Source organism: Anomaloglossus baeobatrachus, chromosome 11, assembly GCF_048569485.1.
Source record: "Anomaloglossus baeobatrachus isolate aAnoBae1 chromosome 11, aAnoBae1.hap1, whole genome shotgun sequence".
Lineage (NCBI taxonomy): Eukaryota > Metazoa > Chordata > Amphibia > Anura > Aromobatidae > Anomaloglossus > Anomaloglossus baeobatrachus.
Window position 1 is genome coordinate 23,142,484 of NC_134363.1, and position 20,347 is coordinate 23,162,830.

Consider the following 20,347-nt stretch of genomic DNA (forward strand, 5'->3'; position numbering starts at 1 on the left):
CCTTCGGGATGTTTTTTTGTTGTTTGCGGGTACACATGTTGTTCATGTTGAACGGTTTTTCAGTTCTCCGATGTTATTCGGAGTTAATTTGTTTAAACCAGTTATTGGCTTCCTCCTTCTTGCTTTGGCACTAAAACTGGAGAACCCGTGATACCACGGGGGGGTATAGCCAGAGGGGGAGGGGCCTTGCACTTTTAATGTAGTGCTTTGTGTGGCCTCCAGAGGGCAGTAGCTATACCCAATCGTCTGGGTCTCCCAATAAGAGCTAGAAGAAAAGGAATTTACGGTAAGTAACAAAATTCCCTTCTTCCATCCATTATTTGGGATCTTGTATGGTTTTTAAAGTAGTTCTGACATCTCTCACTTCTGTTTCGATGGTGATGGTCCCTGATGACGTCTGTGTTCAGCCAGCGATTCTTCCTACCTGATGCTAATGACGTTGACAACTTTTTTTGCTTGATACTTGCCGTCTACTCAACTACTGCTGCTGTATAGTATGTAGTAAAAAATCAGTCTAATACGACGCCCCTGTCTATGGCCAAACATGAAAAATAACACGACTGGGACCTTCAGCAGGTTCCCGGCTTTCATTGGGAAACAATTGATTCCCGTGATCGCATCTCGGGGAGTGTGATTGGCTCCTGAATATCTGAGCTGGATCACTGTTATCAAATTACTTACAGCATTTAACAATGGCAGTTAAGACGTTTACAGTTGCAATTGATGCTGTTAGTCGGCTGATGCCAGCTGTGCAACACAGCCGACATAGCCGCCTCCAAACCCTCGGACACGCTCCATGGTATAATAGTATGTATCGAACAAATGTGCTAGAATTAGGGTGTGGGACACTGATACATTACTGCTTGTTTTTGAACTCTTCTGCCTCTTTATTGCAGAGTTCTGTGAAAACCTGTCCACCGACTGTCGGGAGAACGTGATCATGACCCAGATCCTGCCGTGCATCAAGGTACTTTGTATTTGTGGCGGATTCGTCACAAATTTCACCCTGCACAAAAGTGCAGAAGCCATTATCACAAGATGTCTCATTTGTGTGTTCTGCTTTCATTGTGACCCTAGGAGTTGGTGTCTGATGCCAACCAGCACGTGAAATCGGCCCTTGCCTCGGTCATCATGGGCCTGTCTCCGATCCTGGGCAAGGAAAACACCATTGAGCATCTTCTCCCCCTCTTCCTGGCTCAGTTGAAAGATGAAGTGAGTATATAGCGGCTACTGAGATGTGGGCCGGTGCGCTGTCATGTGGGTCTACAGAGCAATGTCTGCCGGTATGCTGTCATATATGGCTACTTAGCAATGTCTGCCGGTATGCTGTCATATATGGCTACTGAGCAATGTCTGCCGGTATGCTTGTGAAGGTGGTCTGAGCTATAGCTTGTTTGTTTAAACTTAATAAGAATATCTGTGTATGTCAATAATCAAAATTCTAGATGTAGTTGCATAATCTGTGTGTCTATGTAGCAATTGCACAGACCTATAATATAATCAAAGCTGTATAGTCATGAAGGGGTTACCAAGAATGAGTGAACAGATGTACAAACGATGGAAGTCTTTCAATGATGAATAAAGGTCTTATCACTAGTGTTCACACAGAATGTACAAGAAACAAAGATGTGTTTTATAATATGCTGAGAGAAATTAAGGAGTGGAATACTCCTCACTCCCTGTTTAGCTTCAAGGCCGAAGTGGCATTTTGTATAATTTTTTTCAAAATACACGAGTTCAGTTGATGACGCTGGCTGAAGGAGAGAACATGTCTGTGTGTTCATTGTCTGATACATTGATATATCGGCACTGATATACAGCTAATACGGCACAGTCTCTGGATTCCCTGTATGAAGATACCATTAGCACTCTTTACCCAAAATTCCTCCCTTGACATGCTGTCATGTGGCTACTGAGCAGTGTCTGCTGGTATGCTGCCATATGTGGCTACTGAGCAGTGTCTGCTGTGCGCTGTTATATATGGCTACTGAGCAGTGTCTGCGGTGCGCTGTCATATGGCAGGTCAGTCACGGCCTTGTGTCCTCACCTATATAGTCTAATTCTTCTCCGTTGCCTGTAGTCTGTGTGCTGCCGCTGTGTATAGATCTTGGGCGCCCGCCTGTGGTTTTGAAGGATCACATGTGGTACTTACGAGATTTCCCTTAGGACACCCCCTGCTATCGAGTCCGCACACAACAGCTTTCCAGCAGATCTGGGCGAAGGCATCTTTAATTCCCCTTTCATACACTTGAGGAACCTTTTGCTCCTGATTTTTAGTAATGGAGAAAGCTTTGGGAGACGCACAGCTTTTTAACAATCCTAAAATATATGTACGTAATTTTAACCCCTTAAAAGATATCTGCTGTAGATGTGTGGAGTGGACTCTGGATATGAGCCGGCTCATACAGCAGGGGGCGCCGACTGCGTTATGGAGAAGAGGTGATGGTCAACCTTTTGTGCCGATCATTGAGGTTCATAGTTGATGCTGACAGTCGGAAACATGACCTGCTTCTTGTAGATTGCAGTAATGTTACAGTAGCTTCTCGGGATCTACAGCCCTTAGTCAAACGTCAAGTGTGTGTGTGATCTTTGGCTTGTCCTGACCGGTGTCTCGGCTGTTTCTTTTCCTCACCTGATATCGCCCTCTCTCCCTCCACAGTGTCCAGAAGTGCGGCTCAACATCATCTCCAACCTGGACTGTGTGAACGAGGTCATCGGCATCCGGCAGCTCTCGCAGTCCCTCCTGCCCGCCATCGTGGAGCTGGCAGAAGATGCCAAGTGGCGCGTGCGTCTGGCAATCATCGAGTACATGCCTCTCCTTGCCGGGCAGCTGGTAAGAGACCTGAGCAATGGGGGGTGCAGAAGTGGATCACTTAAATGGCAGCTCCCAAACAGAATGTTATTGCGCTGCCTCCTTAAAGCTATGCGTCCACGGGACAATGTAACCGCGGATTTTACCGCAGAAAACCCGTGGATTTATCTGGATTTTCCAGATAAATCCGCGGGTTTACGCAAGTACAGACACTCCCTGTGTTATCCTATGGGACATGGGGAGGGCTGTATCAATGCTGTGGAATATGCTGTGGATTTCCCACATCCGCACGTGACTGTATGTCATATTGAGATAGAGGCCGGGACTTCCACAGGTTATGGGCGGCACGGTGGCTCAGTGGTTAGCACTGCAGCCCTGTACCGCTTGGGTCCTGGGTTCAAATTCCACCAAGGACACCATCTGCAAGGATCTGATAGGGAACCTAGATTGTAAGCCCCAATGGGGACAGTGTATGTAAAGCGCTGTGGAATTAAATTAATAAATATTAATAATTATAATATATTATAATTATATATATTATAATAATTTATAATAATATTATTAGTATATATAATGTAATTTTATTATTATAAATATATATAATAATATTATAAATATATATAATAATATTATAAATATATATAATAATATTATAAATATATATAATATTAAATATATATAATATTATAAATATATATAATATTATAAATATATATAATAATATTATAAATATATATAATATTATAAATATATATAATAATATTATAAATATATATAATAATATTATAAATATATATAATAATATTATAATTATATATAATAATATTATAATATTTATTCATTTATTTTAATATTATATTTAATTTCCGCACTTGTCCCGCAGGTTTACCGCAACAAAAATGCTGGCGTCCCGCAGCAATTGATAGCTGCGGATATCTGAGAGCTGCTGCGGGTAAACCTGCGGCAAAATCCGCGGGTACGTTGTCTTCTGGGCACGTAGCCTTATAGCTTTAAATGCAATAAACGTTTTCGGCACGGCTTGGAAATCTCTTAGGGTCATACTTTTTTCACCGCATAGGATCAGATGGTGATTTGTAGACATTTTCCGTTTTATTTGCTAAAATTAACACTTATTTTGTAATTGGCTGCAACACATCTCAATCTAACCAAAAAAAAACCAAAAGTTGGGACAGGGTTAACAAAAAGCCAGAAAAGTGGCGCTAATGAAAACCAGATGGAAGGTCGACTGCTCAGACTTGCTCTTTTTATATACTCGGGGTCTGTCCGAAGCAAAGGCAACCAGAGGTTCACCAATCCGTGAACAGCTGCGCCTAAAAATTGTGGAACAGTTTCAGAAAAACGTTCCTCAACGTAAAATCGCAAAGACTTTGAATATCCTTCCATCGACCGTGCACAACATCATCAAAAGGTTTAGAGAATCTGGAGATATCCACGTGTACAAGGGGCAAGGCCGGCGGGCAATATTGGACGCTCACGAAGTCCAGTCCCTTAGGTGACACTACATTAAAAACGGGCACCAGTCCATCGTGCAGATCACCGCGTGGGCTCAGGAGCATTTCCAGAAATCATTGTCTGTGAACACCGTCCGCCGGGCGATCCATAAATGCAAATGAAAGGGGAAGAAGCCAAATGGCAACAGGACACAGAAATGCTGCCAAAACTGAGGTTGAGGCACTGAGGCACCACGATATAATTGTGCCGTCATGGGTTTGGAAAAAACACATTACCGGTAAGTAATTACGTATTTTCATGGAATCAACGGACACTGGAGGGTCCAACCAGTTTATGGGCGCACCGTTCCTGCACCTCTGATAACATGAGGGTGCATTAAGACGGGGGGCAGCTAGGACAGGAAATGAGCTATCCATGCCGAGTATTTTATATAGAGGGGTTAGAATTTGTGCCACTTCCAAACCACATCTAATGTAAGGAAGGCCTTGCAAATATCCGCAGGCGAATGTTAGACCATATATTGTCTCCATCACATCGGCACCGCTCTGCAGAAGAAGGGTTCAGGGGATGGACCGGCCGCCTGCAGTCCGGACCTTTTCACCAATGGACAATTGTCACATTAAGCCTTCGGGGACCGTATAGCAGCAAGAGTCCTACATCTGGGACAAGAAGGGGACAACGTACCTCTCCTAAAACTACAGCTGTTCCTCCTTCTTTCCAGACATTTACAGACTATTGTCAAAAGAGGAGGAGAGGCCGGGGCACAACTTTTTTTTTTTTTTTTTTTTGAGATGTATTGCAGCAAAGTATCAAATGAAATGAGAAAATGTCTATAATGTTCACCTACTTACGGTGTGCCTACTCCAAATAAAAAATAAAAAAAAAATGCTACAAACAAAAAAATAGAGACTTACACGCCAAAGCTTTAAACTACTAAAAAACATAATAAAATTTGAGGTGTTTTGTATATTAAAATGGCCATTTTTATACCTGCCCAGTAGCCACGTCATGGTAATCTCATTATCCTTGGTCCTACTCGATTTTTTTTTTTTTTTTTACTTCCTCTCTCTGGGTTTTAAAACCTACATATGTGGACAAAGAGAGACCTGCTTATAAATGATAAACACCTGTGTCTAATGGAGGAGGGGAGGCCTGGAAACATTAATCCATATACATTAGAAACAAAAGACACACGTCAAAGCTTTAAACTACTACAAAAAAATAAAAAAAAATATTTCTTTATCGTTCCTATGGGAGACCCAGACAATGGGTGTATAGCTTCTGCCTCCGGAGGACACACAAAGTACTACACTCAAAAGTGTAGCTCCTCCCTCTGAGCTTATACACCCCCTGGAGAACCAGATCTAGTCAGTTTATCGCTTTGTGTTCAGGAGGCATACATCCACACATGCATTCTCATCTGATTTTTGGAAAGAGTTTGAAGAAAAGCGGGTCCAAGTCTGGACCCCCGGCATGTCCCTTCTCACCCCACTGTGTCGGCGGTGCTGTTAAGGTTGCTTCCAAGGCTGGAGCCTTACATGCCGTGCTCCTTCACCATCCCTCCTGGGCTCTGGCTTGAAGTGGGAGCCAGCACGGTTCTCCATGCTTTGCAGGAGACCGGTCTCCATCCGCAGCCCTTCAGGACCCTGCTGGACCGGAGCACTCATCCCCAGGGACTTGGAACCCTGCGTCTCAGCAAGCTAAGTACTTGAGACGTTTATATATTGGGGGTCCCTGTACTTTATTGTTGTGGGAGAGTGTGCTGAGTGTGTTTTATGACCTTTCCGGCGGGTTCTCTGGCTGTCGCCTGAGAACCGCGCCGATGGTGCCTGCGCGCCGGCCGCACCGCTCAAATTTAGGCCCCGGCTTCGCCGGAGGCCTAGTTTCGGTTTCTCTGCCCTCGCATGTCATTCATGCAGAGGGACAGTGCAGCTCCGCCCAGCGGCCGTTCTGCACAGGGGAGGGTCACTCCTCACTGAGTACATGTCTCCTCCCCTGTAAGTCTCTATGGCCCTCCAGATCCCGCTCCCAGAGTAAGTCTCGCCCCCTCTCTTCGCTCCGGCGCCATTTTATCAGCGTTTTCTCTGCGATCAGCGCTGGCTGCAGCATCCCTGCTGAGGTGCTTGGGGGTCCGGGCTTCGGGATCTGGAGGGCACACAACACCGCTCCAGCGGTCTGGTAAGCCACAACCTCCGGTTGTGGACCTCTGTATATACTCTCTGGGGGTCATTCTGGCAGAGCCCCCACTTCAGCAGCATGTCACACACGAGGAGCAAGGCTCCAAAGCTGTATTCAGTATGCACTGCATGTAAGCTCCTACTGCCTGAACCGAGCACCTATCCACATTGTGAGGTCTGCTCTAACCTGACAATGCCTCAGCCTGGAATCGCACCCCCAGGGGTCTCTCCGGCTGCTCCGGCTCCTGTGGCTGAACCCCCGGCTTGGGTAGAATCCTTTTCTAGGTCTATCTCCCAGTCTTTTGCCGACTCCATGGGACATCTGTCCAGGACTTTGCTGAACATGCTTCAGCCCCCTTCACAGGGTGCCTCTGCTGCTAGGGCTCTCTCAGCGGAGCTCACAGAGGATTCATCATCTGGTCCCAGACCCCGTCCTCCTAAGAGGAGACGCAGGGTCCCCTCTCCTTCCTCGTCCCGCGGCTCTGATTCCAGAGCTGACTCGCAGGACGAGGAGGATGCCGTTACTGGGGGCTCGGAGGCTACCTCCATGTGCCCCATTGATCTGTCCGAGAGTGACTCAGATGTTAGTGATTTGATTGCGTCCATTAATTCTGTACTGGACCTCAATCCGCCAGTATCAGAGGAGCAACCCTCTCTGGCAGAAAAGCACCAGTTTACCTTGCCTAAGAGGACAAGGAGTGTGTTCTTTAACCACTCCAGTTTTCAGGCCGCTGTGACCAAGCCCAGGGCCTGTCCTGACAAACTCTTCCCAAAGCGTGGTTCTGATGACAGTTTTCCCTTTCCACCTGAGGTGGTCAAGGAGTGGGCTCATTCACCAAAGGTAGACCCCCCCCGGTGTCTAGACTCTCAGCCCGGACTGTTGTATCAGTGGCTGATGGCACCTCTCTTAAAGATTCCACTGACCGCCAGGTTGACCTTCTGGCCAAATCTGTATATGAGGTGGCAGGGGCCTCGTTCTCCCCGACTTTTGCAGCAGTGTGGGCTCTCAAGGCCATCTCTGCTTCTCTAGAGGAGATGCATTCCCTCGCCAGGGAATCTATGCCCGAAATGGTTACCTTAACTTCCCAAGCTTCAGCTTTTTCATCCTATGCCATGTCTGCCGTGCTAGAGGCTGCTCACCGCACTGCGGTGGCTTCGGCTAATTCCCTCGCTATCCGCAGGATCTTGTGGCTTCGAGAGTGGAAGGCAGATGCTTCTTCAAAGAAGTACCTTGCTGGACTCCCCTTTGCTGGGTCCCGGCTGTTCGGTGAACAGCTGGATGAAACTAAGGAAGCTACTGGCGGAAAGAGTACTTCCATGCCACAAACCAAAACCAGGAAACCTGTCCAGGGTAGGAATCAGTCGAGGTTTTGGTCCTTTCGTTCCTCCAACTGGTCGTCCTCTAAGCCCTCGGCCTCGTCCACTAACTCAGCCAAGGACCAAAAATCTAACTGGCGCACAAAAGCGCGTCCATAGAAGACCGCAGGAGCTGCTGCCACTAAGGCAGCCTCCTCTTGACTATCTGTCTGCGCCAGCAACGTCCTTAGTCGGTGGCAGGCTCTCCCACTTTGGCGACGCGTGGTTTCAACACGTCTCCGATCAGTGGGTGCGGGATATCATCTCCCACGGCTACAGGATAGAATTCTCTTCCAGCCCGCCAAACAGATTTTTTCTGTCAACTCCCCCCTGCTCCAAGGCCGCCGCCTTCTCTCAGGCCGTGGCATCCTTGCAGGCCAACGGAGTAATTGTACCGGTTCCCGCCCGGGAATGGTTCAGAGGTTTCTACTCAAATCTCTTCCTAGTCCCCAAAAAGGACGGTTCCTTCCGGCCCATCCTGGATCTCCAAGCTTCTCAACAAGCATGTCCGGGTGCGGCATTTTTGCATGGAGTCTCTGCGGTCAGTCATTGCCTCAATGACCCAAGGGGAGTTCCTGGCATCCATCGACATCAGAGATGCCTATCTGCATGTGCCAATTGCAGTTTCACACCAGCGTTGGCTACGTTTTGCAATCGGAGAGGAACATTTCCAATTCGTGGCTCTCCCCTTCAGGTTAGCCACGGCCCCTCGGGTATTCACCAAGGTCATGGCAGGAGTGATTGCGGTTCTGCACCTCCAGGGGTTGGCAGTGATTCCTTACCTGGACGACCTTCTAGTCAAGGCTTCATCCAGCGCAGACTGTCAGCGGAGTGTCTCGCTCACTCTCACCACTCTAGCCCAATTCGGGTGGCTTGTCAATCTGCCCAAATCCACTCTGACTCCGATCCAGAGGCTCACGTACCTAGGGATGCAGTTCGAGACTCTGCCGGCTCTTGTGAAGTTGCCCTTAATCAAACAGCAGTCCCTCCAACTGGCGGTGCGCTTTCTGCTGAGGCCCCGCCGTTATTCCATCAGGCACCTGATGCAGGTGCTGGGTCAGATGGTGGCGTCAATGAAGGCTGTTCCCTTTGCCCAGTTCCATCTGCGCCCCCTGCAGCTGGACATTCTCCGCTGTTGGGACAAGCGGCCTTCCTCCTTACACAGGTTAGTGGCTCTGTCTCCACGGACCAGGAGCTCCCTTCAGTGGTGGCTTCGGCCCCTCTCCCTGTCCCAAGGGCGCTCCTTCCTGGCCCCGTCCTGGGTGATCCTCACCACTGATGCCAGTCTATCTGGCTGGGGAGCGGTATGTCTCCACCACCGAGCGCAGGGCACTTGGACTCCGTCCGAGTCAGCCCTCTCGATCAATGTGCTGGAAACCAGAGCCGTGCTTCTGGCTCTCCTAGCTTTTCACCACTTATTAGCGGGCAAGCACATCCGAGTCCAGTCAGACAACGCGACAGCGGTTGCCTACATCAATCACCAAGGCGGGACACGCAGCCGCCTGGCAATGTTGGAGGTACAACGCATCCTTCAATGGGCGGAGGACTCCAAGTCCACCATATCCGCAGTCCACATCCCAGGCGTGGAAAACTGGGAGGCAGATTATCTCAGCCGTCAAACCGTGGACAGTGGCGAGTGGTCCCTGCATCCGGCAGTGTTTCAGTCAATCTGCCGCAAGTGGGGCACTCCGGACGTGGACCTAATGGCATCTCGTCACAACAACAAGGTTCCGGTTTACGTGGCTCGCTCCCACGATCCTCAGGCATTCACCACGGACGCTCTGGTTCAAGACTGATCCCAGGTTCGTCTGTCCTACGTGTTTCCCCCTCTAGCTCCCTTGCCCAGAGTTCTGCGCAAGATCAGGATGGAGGGCCGTCGGGTTATAGTCATTGCTCCAGACTGGCCCAGACGAGCTTGGTACCCAGACCTGCTCCTTCTGTCCGTAGAGGTGCCGTGGCATCTTCCGGACCGTCCAGACCTTCTCTCACAAGGTCCGTTTTTCCGCCAGATTTCTGCGGCTCTCAGATTGACGGCTTGAGTCCTGGATTTTGACGGCTTCTGGTATCCCCCCTGAGGTCATCTCCACTATGACTCGGGTCCGTAAGTCTTCCTCTGGCAAGATCTATCACAGGACTTGGAAAATTTTCCTGTCCTGGTGTCGCTCTTCCGGCCATTCTCCTTGGCCTTTTTCCTTGCCGACCCTTCTGTCCTTTCTACAGTCCGGTCTGCAGCTGGGACTGTCCTTCAACTCTCAAGGGAAGAGTCTCGGCTCTGTCAGTGCTGTTCCAGCGGCGTATCGCCCGGCTGGCTCAGGTCCGCACCTTCTTGCAGGGCGCGTCTCACATCATTCCGCCTTACCGGCGGCCCTTGGATCCCTGGGACCTCAATTTGGTCCTCACGGCCTTGCAGAAACCCCCCTTTGAGCCTCTTAGGGAGGTTTCTTTGTTTTGTCTTTCACAGAAAGTGGTCTTTCTAGTGGCCATAACTTCTCTGAGTCTCTGATTTGGCTGCGCTCTCTTCGGAGTCACCTTTTTTGGTTTTTCATCAAGACAAGGTGGTTCTCCGTCCGACTCCGGATTTTCTTCCTAAGGTGGTCTCTCCTTTCCACCTTAACCAGGACATTACCCTACCTTCCTTTTGTCCGGCTCCTGTTCATCGCTTTGAAAAAGCGTTGCATACTCTGGATCTGGTGCGTGCTCTCCGGATCTGTGTCTCGCACCGCTGCTCTTAGGCGGTGCACCTCTCTTTTTGTGCTAACCACAGGTCGGCGTAAGGGCCTCTCTGCTTCTAAGTCGACCTTAGCCTGTTGGATTAGGTCGACCATTTCGGATGCCTACCAGTGTTCTCAGGTGCCTCCCCCGCCGGGGATCAAGGCACACTCGACCAGAGCTGTCGGTGCCTCTTGGGCTTTCAGGCACCAGGCTACGGCTCAACAAGTCTGTCAGGCTGCCACTTGGACTAGTCTGCATACCTTTTCAAAGCACTACCAAGTGCATGCTCATGCTTCGGCAGATGCGAGCTTGGGCAGACGCATCCTTCAGGCGGCTGTCGCCCATTTGTGAAGTTAGGCTCCGCCTACTTCTTAGTTTTTCAGTTTATTCCCACCCATGGACTGCTTTGAGACGTCCCATGGTCTGGGTCTCCCAAAGGAACGATAAAGAGAATTTCTTCGGCGCTCCATTGGGAGACCCAGACGATTGGGTGTATAGCAATAAGGATAACGTTTGGAACACCATTCTAAGTCTGAACTGGGTGCAAAAACCTAAAACCTATTCACACAGCAGTTTCTGCTATTCCATGTATTCCCCTTACATAGTCACTGGTGTGCATACCTTATCTCCCCGATTGGGTGTATAGCTACTGCCTCCGGAGGCCACACAAAGCATTACACTAAAAAGTGTAAGGCCCCTCCCCTTCTGGCTATACACCCCCCGTGGGATCACGGGCTGCTCAGTTTTCAAGCTTTGTGCGAAGGAGGTCAGACATCCACGCATAGCTCCACTGTTTAGTCAGCAGTAGCTGCTGACTATATCGGATGGAAGAAAAGAGGGCCCATACTAAAGGGCCCCCAGCATGCTCCCTTCTCACCCCACTCTTGTTGGCGGTGTTTGTTAAGGTTGAGGTACCCATTGCGGGTACGGAGGCTGGAGCCCACATGCTGCTTTCCTTCCCCATCCCCCTGAGGGCTCTGGTGAAGTGGGATCTTACCGGCCTCCAGGCTCTGAGGCCGGGCTCCATCAACAGACCCGGAGATCCTGCTGGATACGGAGCTGGGTACCGTCAGGGACAAGGCCCTGCAACATTCAGGTACTCTGTGTCCCCGTACAGACAGGCACAGACACACTCCAGCGTTGCTGGGTGTTCTAGTGCGCCGGGGACAGTAGCGCTGCGCGCTTGGGTTATACTCACTGCAGCTTAGCTGAGTGAGTTTGTGTGGGGAACTTCCGCGCCGGCCGCCCCCGGAGACTGCGGCGCGGCTGAGACTTGTGGTGCGCCGGGGACTTCGCGCCGACCGTTCTTTTACGACGGCAGCGCTTATAAATCTAGTCCCCGGCTTCTGCGGCCTAGTTACGTTTCGTTCCCGCCCCCAGCCCTGTCAGTCAGGGAAGGGGAGAGACGCTGTACAATAGTCAGCGCCGAGGGCTGGAGTCTTATTTACATACTCCAGCCCTCTCACTGGGCACAGTGGGACGCCAGTTTCCCGCTCTTTGTCTGCAGCACGCCCACGGCCCGCCCCTCTTCACAGGACGCCGGCAGCCATTCCTGCACGCAGTCTGAGCTGGAGAACGGACATAGCCCTGGGAGACCCAGACAGGGGATTCTGGCGACCACACACCCGCTGTTAAGCGGGCGGTAAGCAGCACCTAGGTGCTGACCCCACTAGTGCCACAGTGTTGTTTTGTGTACTTTTGTCTGTACCTATATATATTGCACTGTACGGTCGCTTCTTGGCTTATACCCCTATATTGCTCTGAGGAGACAACAGCATGTCATCCGCAAAACGCAAGGGTGCCAAGGCACAGGCTTCATATACTGCCTGTACCGCATGTGGGGCTGATCTACCGGCAGGTTCCACTGACCCCCATTGTGTGCAATGTTCGGTCCCTGTGCCACTTCGTCAGCCGGAGTCTATGCTAGTAGTGGCCCAGGCAGAGACGCCTGTGAACCCTGCCCCGGTGACGGGGACAGACTTTGCAGTTTTTGCTGATAAGATGTCTGTGACTATGACAAAAATTCTAGAAACTTTGCAGTCCAGGCCGGTCACTCAGACCATGGGCACTGTTGATTCAATGTTCCCCGGTCCCCCTCAGTTAGAACTAATCCGTGCTCCAAGGGGGTCCCAGGCATCACAGGCTGAAGGCTCTGACTCGGATGACAGTCCCAGGCAGCCTAAGCGAGCTCGCTGGGAGAGACCCTCGGCGTCATCACGCTGGTCAGGGTCTCAGCGAGAGGATTCTCTGTATGATGAGACAGAGCTAGGTGATCATGAGTCTAATCCTGAGACCGCTCTCAACCTGGATACCCCTGATGGTGACGCCATGGTGAATGATCTTATAGCGGCCATCAATAGACTGCTGGATATTTCTCCTCCAGCGGAGGAGACAGCAGGAGAAATTCCATTTCAGGTATCCCAAGCGTAAATTGAGTACTTTTCTGGACCACTCTGACTTCAGAGAAGCAGTCCAGAAACACCATGCTTATCCAGATAAGCGTTTCTCCAAACGTCTTAAGGATACACGTTATCCCTTTCCCCCTGACGTGGTCAAAAGCTGGACCCAGTGTCCAAAGGTGGACCCCCCAATCTCCAGGCTTGCGGCTAGATCCATAGTTGCAGTGGAAGATGGGGCTTCACTTAAAGATGCCAATGACAGACAGATGGACCTTTGGTTGAAATCTGTCTATGAAGCTATCGGCGCGTCGTTTGCTCCAGCATTCGCAGCCGTGTGGGCACTCCAAGCTATTTCAGCTGGTCTGGCGCAGGTGGACTCTGTCATACGTCCATCAGTGCCGCAAGTGGCGTCCTTGACCTCGCAAATGTCTGCGTTTGCGACTTACGCTATCAATGCGGTCTTAGACTCTACCAGCCGTACGTCAATGGCGTCCGCCAACTCTGTGGTTTTACGCAGAGCCTTATGGTTAAAGGAATGGAAAGCAGATTCTGCTTCCAAAAAAAAAAAAAGGCTTAACCAGTTTGCCATTATCTCAGGACAGACTGTTTGGTGAGCAATTGGCTGAAATCATTAAACAGTCCAAGGGTAAGGACTCTTCCTTACCCCAGCCCAGATCAAGCAAGCCTCAACAGTGGAGGGGACAGTCGAGGTTTCGGTCCTTTCGAGGCTCGGGCAGGGCCCAATTCTCCTCATCCAAAAGGACTCAGAAGGAGCAGAGGAGCTCAGATTCCTGGCGGGCTCACTCACGCCCAAAGAAAGCAGCCGGAGGAACCGCTTCCAAGCCGGCTGCCTCATGACTTGCGGCCTCCTCTCTCCGCATCCTCGGTCGGTGGCAGGCTCTCCCGCTTTTGCGACATTTGGCTGCCACAGGTCACAGACCGGTGGGTAACAGACATTTTGTCTCACGGGTACCGGATAGAGTTCAGTTCTCGTCCTCCGCCTCGGTTCTTCAGAACTTCCCCACATCCCGACCGAGCCGATGCTCTTCTGCAGGCGGTGTGCTCTCTAAGGGCAGAAAGAGTGGTGATCCCTGTTCCTCTTCAGGAACGAGGTCAAGGTTTTTACTCCAATCTGTTTGTGGTGCCAAAAAAGGACTGCTCTTTCCGTCCTGTTCTGGACCTAAAACTGCTCAACAAGCACGTGAAAACCAGGCGGTTCCGGATGGAATCGCTCCGCTCCGTCATTGCCTCGATGTCTCAAGGAGATTTCCTAGCATCAATAGACATCAAAGATGCTTATCTCCACGTGCCGATTGCTCCAGAGCACCAGCGTTTTCTACGTTTCGTGATAGGAGACGAACACCTTCAGTTCGTAGCCCTGCCATTTGGTCTGGCGACAGCCCCACGGGTTTTCACCAAGGTCATGGCAGCAGTGGTAGCAGTCTTGCACTCTCAGGGACACTCGGTGATCCCTTACTTGGACGATCTACTTGTCAAGGCACCCTCTCAAGAGGCATGCCAACACAGCCTGAACGTTGCGCTGGAGACTCTCCAGACTTTCGGGTGGATCATCAACTTTTCAAAGTCAAATCTGTCACCGACACAATCACTAACATATCTTGGCATGGAGTTTCATACTCTCTCAGCGATTAGTGAAGCTTCCGATGGACAAGCAGCGTTCACTACAGACAGGGGTGCACTCTCTCCTTCAAGGCCAGTCGCACCCCTTAAGACGCCTCATGCACTTCCTGGGGAAGATGGTGGCAGCAATGCAGGCAGTCCCGTTTGCGCAGTTTCATCTGCGCCCACTTCAATGGGACATTCTCCGCCAATGGGACGGGAAGTCGACGTCCTTAGACAGGAAAGTCTCCCTTTCCCAGACGGCCAAGGACTCTCTTCAATGGTGGCTTCTTCCCACCTCATTATCACAAGGAAGGTCCTTCCTACCCCCATCCTGGGCGGTGGTCACGACAGACGCGAGTCTGTCAGGGTGGGGAGCAGTTTTTCTCCACCACAGGGCTCAGGGTACGTGGACTCAGCAGGAGTCCACCCTTCAGATCAATGTTCTGGAAATCAGGGCAGTGTATCTTGCCCTACAAGCCTTCCAGCAGTGGCTGGAAGGAAAGCAGATCCGAATTCAGTCGGACAACTCCACAGCGGTGGCATACATCAACCACCAAGGCGGGACACGCAGTCGGCAAGCCTTCCAGGAAGTCCGGCGGATTCTGATGTGGGTGGAAGCCACGGCCTCCACCATATCCGCAGTTCACATCCCCGGCGTCGAAAACTGGGAAGCAGACTTCCTCAGTCGCCAGGGTATGGACGCAGGGGAATGGTCCCTTCACCCGGACGTGTTTCAGGAAATCTGTCGCCGCTGGGGAAGACCGGACGTCGACCTAATGGCGTCCCGGCACAACAACAAGGTCCCAACGTTCATGGCACGGTCTCGCGATCACAGAGCTCTGGCGGCAGACGCCTTAGTGCAAGATTGGTCGCAGTTCCAGTTGCCCTATGTGTTTCCCCCTCTGGCACTCTTGCCCAGAGTGCTACGCAAGATCAGGTCCGATTGCCGCCGCGTCTTGCTCGTTGCCCCAGACTGGCCGAGGAGGTCGTGGTATCCGGATCTGTGGCATCTCACGGTCGGCCAACCGTGGGCGCTACCAGACCGGCCAGACTTACTGTCACAAGGGCCGTTTTTCCATCTGAATTCTACGGCCCTGAACCTGACTGTGTGGCCATTGAGTCCTGGATACTAGCATCCTCAGGATTATCTCAAGGGGTCGTGGCCACCATGAGACAGGCTAGGAAGCCCACGTCTGCTAAGATCTACCACAGAACGTGGAAGATTTTCTTATCCTGGTGCTCGGCACAGGGAGTGTCCCCCTGGCCATTTGCATTGCCTACTTTTCTTTCCTTCCTGCAATCTGGTTTGGAAAAAGGCTTATCGCTCGGCTCCCTTAAAGGGCAAGTCTCAGCGCTATCGGTATTTTTTCAAAAGCGTCTAGCACGACTTCCTCAGGTACGCACGTTCCTGCAGGGGGTTTGTCACATCGTCCCTCCGTACAAACGGCCGTTAGATCCATGGGATCTAAACAGGGTACTAGTTGCTCTCCAGAAGCCGCCCTTCGAGCCTCTGAAGGATGTTTCACTTTCTAGACTCTCACAGAAAGTGGCCTTTCTGGTAGCGGTCACGTCTCTTCGGAGGGTATCCGAGCTGGCAGCGCTGTCATCCAAAGCTCCCTTCCTGGTTTTTCACCAGGACAAGGTAGTGCTGCGCCCGATTCAGGAGTTTCTCCCTAAGGTGGTATCCTCTTTTCATCTCAATCAGGATATCTCCTTACCTTCCTTTTGTCCTCATCCAGTTCATCGGTATGAAAAGGCTTTGCATTTGTTGGATCTGGTGAGAGCACTCAGAATCTAAATTTCCCGCACCTCGCCCCTGCGCCGCTCGGATGCACTCTTTGTCCTTGTCGCTGGTAAGCGCAAAGGATCGCAGGCTTCCAAATCCACCCTGGCTCGATGGATCAAGGAACCAATTCTTGAAGCCTACCGTTCTGCTGGGCTTCCGGTTCCATCAGGGCTGAAGGCCCATTCTACCAGAGCCGTGGGTGCGTCCTGGGCATTACGACACCAGGCTACGGCTCAACAGGTCTGCCAGGCAGCTACCTGGTCGAGTCTGCACACTTTCACCAAACATTATCAGGTGCATACCTACGCTTCGGCGGACGCCAGCCTAGGTAGAAGAGTCCTGCAGGCGGCGGTTTCCTCCTCGTAGGGGAGGGCTGTTTTGCAGCTCTAACTTGAGGTATTAATTTACCCACCCAGGGACTGCTTTTGGACGTCCCAATCGTCTGGGTCTCCCAATGGAGCGCCGAAGAAGAAAGGAATTTTGTTACTTACCGTAAATTCCTTTTCTTCTAGCTCCAATTGGGAGACCCAGCACCCGCCCTGTTTCCTTCGGGATTTTTGTTTTTTTCGGGTACACATGTTGTTCATGTTGAACGGTTTCAGTTCTCCGATGTTACTTCGGATTGAATTTGTTTAAACCAGTTATTGGCTTTCCTCCTTCTTGCTTTAGCATTAAAACTGAGCAGCCCGTGATCCCACGGGGGGTGTATAGCCAGAAGGGGAGGGGCCTTACACTTTTTTTAGTGTAATGCTTTGTGTGGCCTCCGGAGGCAGTAGCTATACACCCAATCGTCTGGGTCTCCCAATTGGAGCTAGAAGAAAAGGAATTTACGGTAAGTAACAAAATTCCCTTCTTCGGCGCTCCATTGGGAGACCCAGCCGATTGGGGTGTATAGTACTGCCTCCGGAGGCCACACAAAGCATTACACTAAAAAGTGTAAGGCCCCTCCCCTTCTGGCTATACACCCCCAGTGGGATCACTGGCTCACCAGTTTTCTGCTTTGTGCGAAGGAGGTCAGACATCCACGCATAGCTCCACTGTTTAGTCAGCAGCAGCTGCTGACTATGTCGGATGGAAGAAAAGAGGGCCCATACTAGGGCCCCCAGCATGCTCCCTTCTCACCCCACTTTTGTCGGGTGTTTGTTAAGGTTGAGGTACCCATTGCGGGTACGGAGGCTGGAGCCCACATGCTGTTTTCCTTCCCCATCCCCCCTCAGGGCTCTGGGCGAAGTGGGATCTTACAGGTCTCCAGGCACTGAGACCGGGCTCCATCCACAGACCCAGAGAACCTGCTGGATATGGAGCTGAGTATCGTCAGGGACAGGCCCTGCTACATTAAGGTACTCTGTGTCCCCGGGCAAGCGCGCACACACACACCAGCATTGCTGGGAGTGTTAGTGCGCCGGGGGCAACAGCGCGGAGCGCTCGTGCTATTATTCACTACAGCTTTGCTGGGTGACTTTATGTATTGGGAACTGCGCCGGCCGCTGCTGGGTGTTTTTTACATTGTGGCGCGGCTGGGACTTGTGGTGCGCCGGGGACTTCCGCGCTGGCCGTGCACATGGACGGCCGCGCTTATTACTCGAGTCCCCGGCTTTGCGGCCTAGTTTTCGTTTCGTTCCCGCCTCCAGCCCTGCCAGTCAGGGGTGAGGCGGGACGCTGTACAGACAGTCAGCGCCGAGGGCTGGAGTCTGCTTTGCATTCTCCAGCCCCCTTCACTGGACACAGTGGGACGCCAGTTTTCCCGCTCTTGTCTGGGGCACGCCCACGGCCCGCCCCTCGTCACACGAGCTGGAGAAGGACGCCGGCAGCCATTCCTGCACGCAGTCCGAGCTGGGGAACGGAGACATGCTCTGGGCAACCAGTCACAGGGCTCTGGCGACCACACACCTGCGTTATAGGCGGGCGGTAAGCAGCACCTGAAGTGCTGACCCCACTAAATACCGAAGTGTCCATTTGTATTTTATGCTTGTATGCTATACACTGCACTGTAGGTCGCTATCTTTGGCTATATGCCCTCCTAGATGGCGAGATAACAGCAGCAAAAAAGCAAGGGTGCTAAGGCACAGTTTTTCTAGGCTGCTTGTATTGCATGTGCTGAAGTGTTCATTTGTACTTATGCTTGTATGCTATACATTGCACTGTACGGTCGCTACTCTTGGCGATATTCTCCTAGATGGCCGGACAACAGCAGCAAGAAAGCAAGGGTGCCAAGGCACAGGCTTTATAGGCTGCTTGTATTGCATGTGCTGAAGTGTTCATTTGTACTTATGCTTGTATGCTATACATTGCACTGTACGGTCGCTACTCTTGGCTATATTCTCCTAGATGGCTGGACAACAGCAGCAAAAAAGCAAGGGTGCCAAGGCACAGGCTTTCTATGCTGCTTGTATTGCATGTGCTGAAGTGTTTATGCTTGTATGCTATACATTGCATAGATGGCTAGAATACAGCAGCAAAAAAAAAAAAAGCAACACAGGCTTTCTATGCTGCTTTTCCTGCATGTGATACTGTTCCACCGGCAGGTTCCACTGACCCCCATTGTGTGCTCCCCTGTAGCACTTGGTCAGCCGGGGTCTCTACTAGAGGTGGCCAAAGGAACCACCTGTGAACCCTGTCCAGGGACAGGGACGGAGTTGCAGTTTCGGCTGATAGATTGTCATGGGATAGAGACTTTGCAGTCCAGACAGGCCATGGGCTATCTTGATTAATGCTCCCTGGCCACCCTCATTTGGAACATAATCAGTGCTCCGGGGGGGTCCCAGGCATTCCAGGGTGAAGGCTCTGACACGGACGACAGTCCCAGACAGTCTAAGCCAGCTCGCTGGGTGCGGCACTCGGCTTCATCACTGGTCAGGGTCCCAGCAGGAGGACTCTCTGTATGATGAGGCGGACGTAGCTGATCAGGGCTTTGGTCCTGACACCGCTCTCAATCCGGATACACCGGATGGTGACGCCATAGTGAATGATCTTATAGCGTCCATCAAGGGAATGTTGGATATTGCTCCCTCAGCTCCCCCAGTGGAGGAGTCAGCTTTACAGCAGGAGAAATCCTTTTTCAGTATCTCATGCGTATATTGAGTATTTTTCTGGCCACGCTGACTTCAGAGAAGCAGTTCAGAAACACCACGCTTACCAGATAAGCGTTTTCTCCAAACGTATTAAGGATACACGTTATCCCTTCCCCCTGACGTGGTAAAGCGCTGGACCCAGGGTCCAAAGGTGGATCCCCCAATCTCCAGGCTTGCGGCTAGATCCATAGTTGCAGTGGAGATGGGACGTCACTTAAGGATGCCATTGACAGCAGGGCTGTGGAGTCGGTAAGCCAAACCTTCGACTCCGACTCCGACTCCGACTCCTCAAATTCTCTTGCACCGACTCCGACTCCGGCTCCGGCTCCGACTCCGACTCCGACTCCTACATATATTGCTTATAGTTAGGTGAAAAATTTATTGTAGTACATGAATGTGTGTATGTGAACATCAGACATTTAATAATTTTTATGATACAATAATCAAGATATTTGGATAGAACATAAAATATATTTATTGGAATACAACTTTAGAACACAAAAAACTGTAATAAATTGTAAATATGTAATACACTATGTAATATACAGTAGATTACATATATATCTTGTGTGTGTATATACACTATATATATATATATATATATATATATATATATATATATATATATATATATATATATATATATATATATATATATATATATATATATATATATATATATATATATATATATATATATATATATATAACATATTTACAATTTATTAGTTTTTTGTGTTCTAAAGTTGTATTCCAATAAATATTTTATGTTCTATCCAATTATCTTGATTATTGTATCATAAAAACAATTAAATGTCTGATGTTCACATTGTACTACAATAAATTTATCACTTAAATATAAGCATTATACTAAATGTTATTATTTAGTAAAATATTCAGCACATTCTGCATTGCACGACTGTCCCCAATTTATTATA

General features: G+C 50.3%; 1 protein-coding gene across 1 annotated transcript in view; it reads left to right on the forward strand.

The window, feature by feature from the left end:
* The window catches only part of PPP2R1A (protein phosphatase 2 scaffold subunit Aalpha), a 95,447-nt gene that overhangs the window by 21,227 nt on the left and 53,873 nt on the right, over positions 1–20,347 (forward strand). The window contains exons 8-10 of the mRNA XM_075329054.1: positions 897–967; positions 1,078–1,212; positions 2,660–2,833. Of these exons, the coding sequence (XP_075185169.1) occupies positions 897–967; positions 1,078–1,212; positions 2,660–2,833 (380 nt within the window). The remainder of the gene's footprint in view (positions 1–896; positions 968–1,077; positions 1,213–2,659; positions 2,834–20,347) is intronic.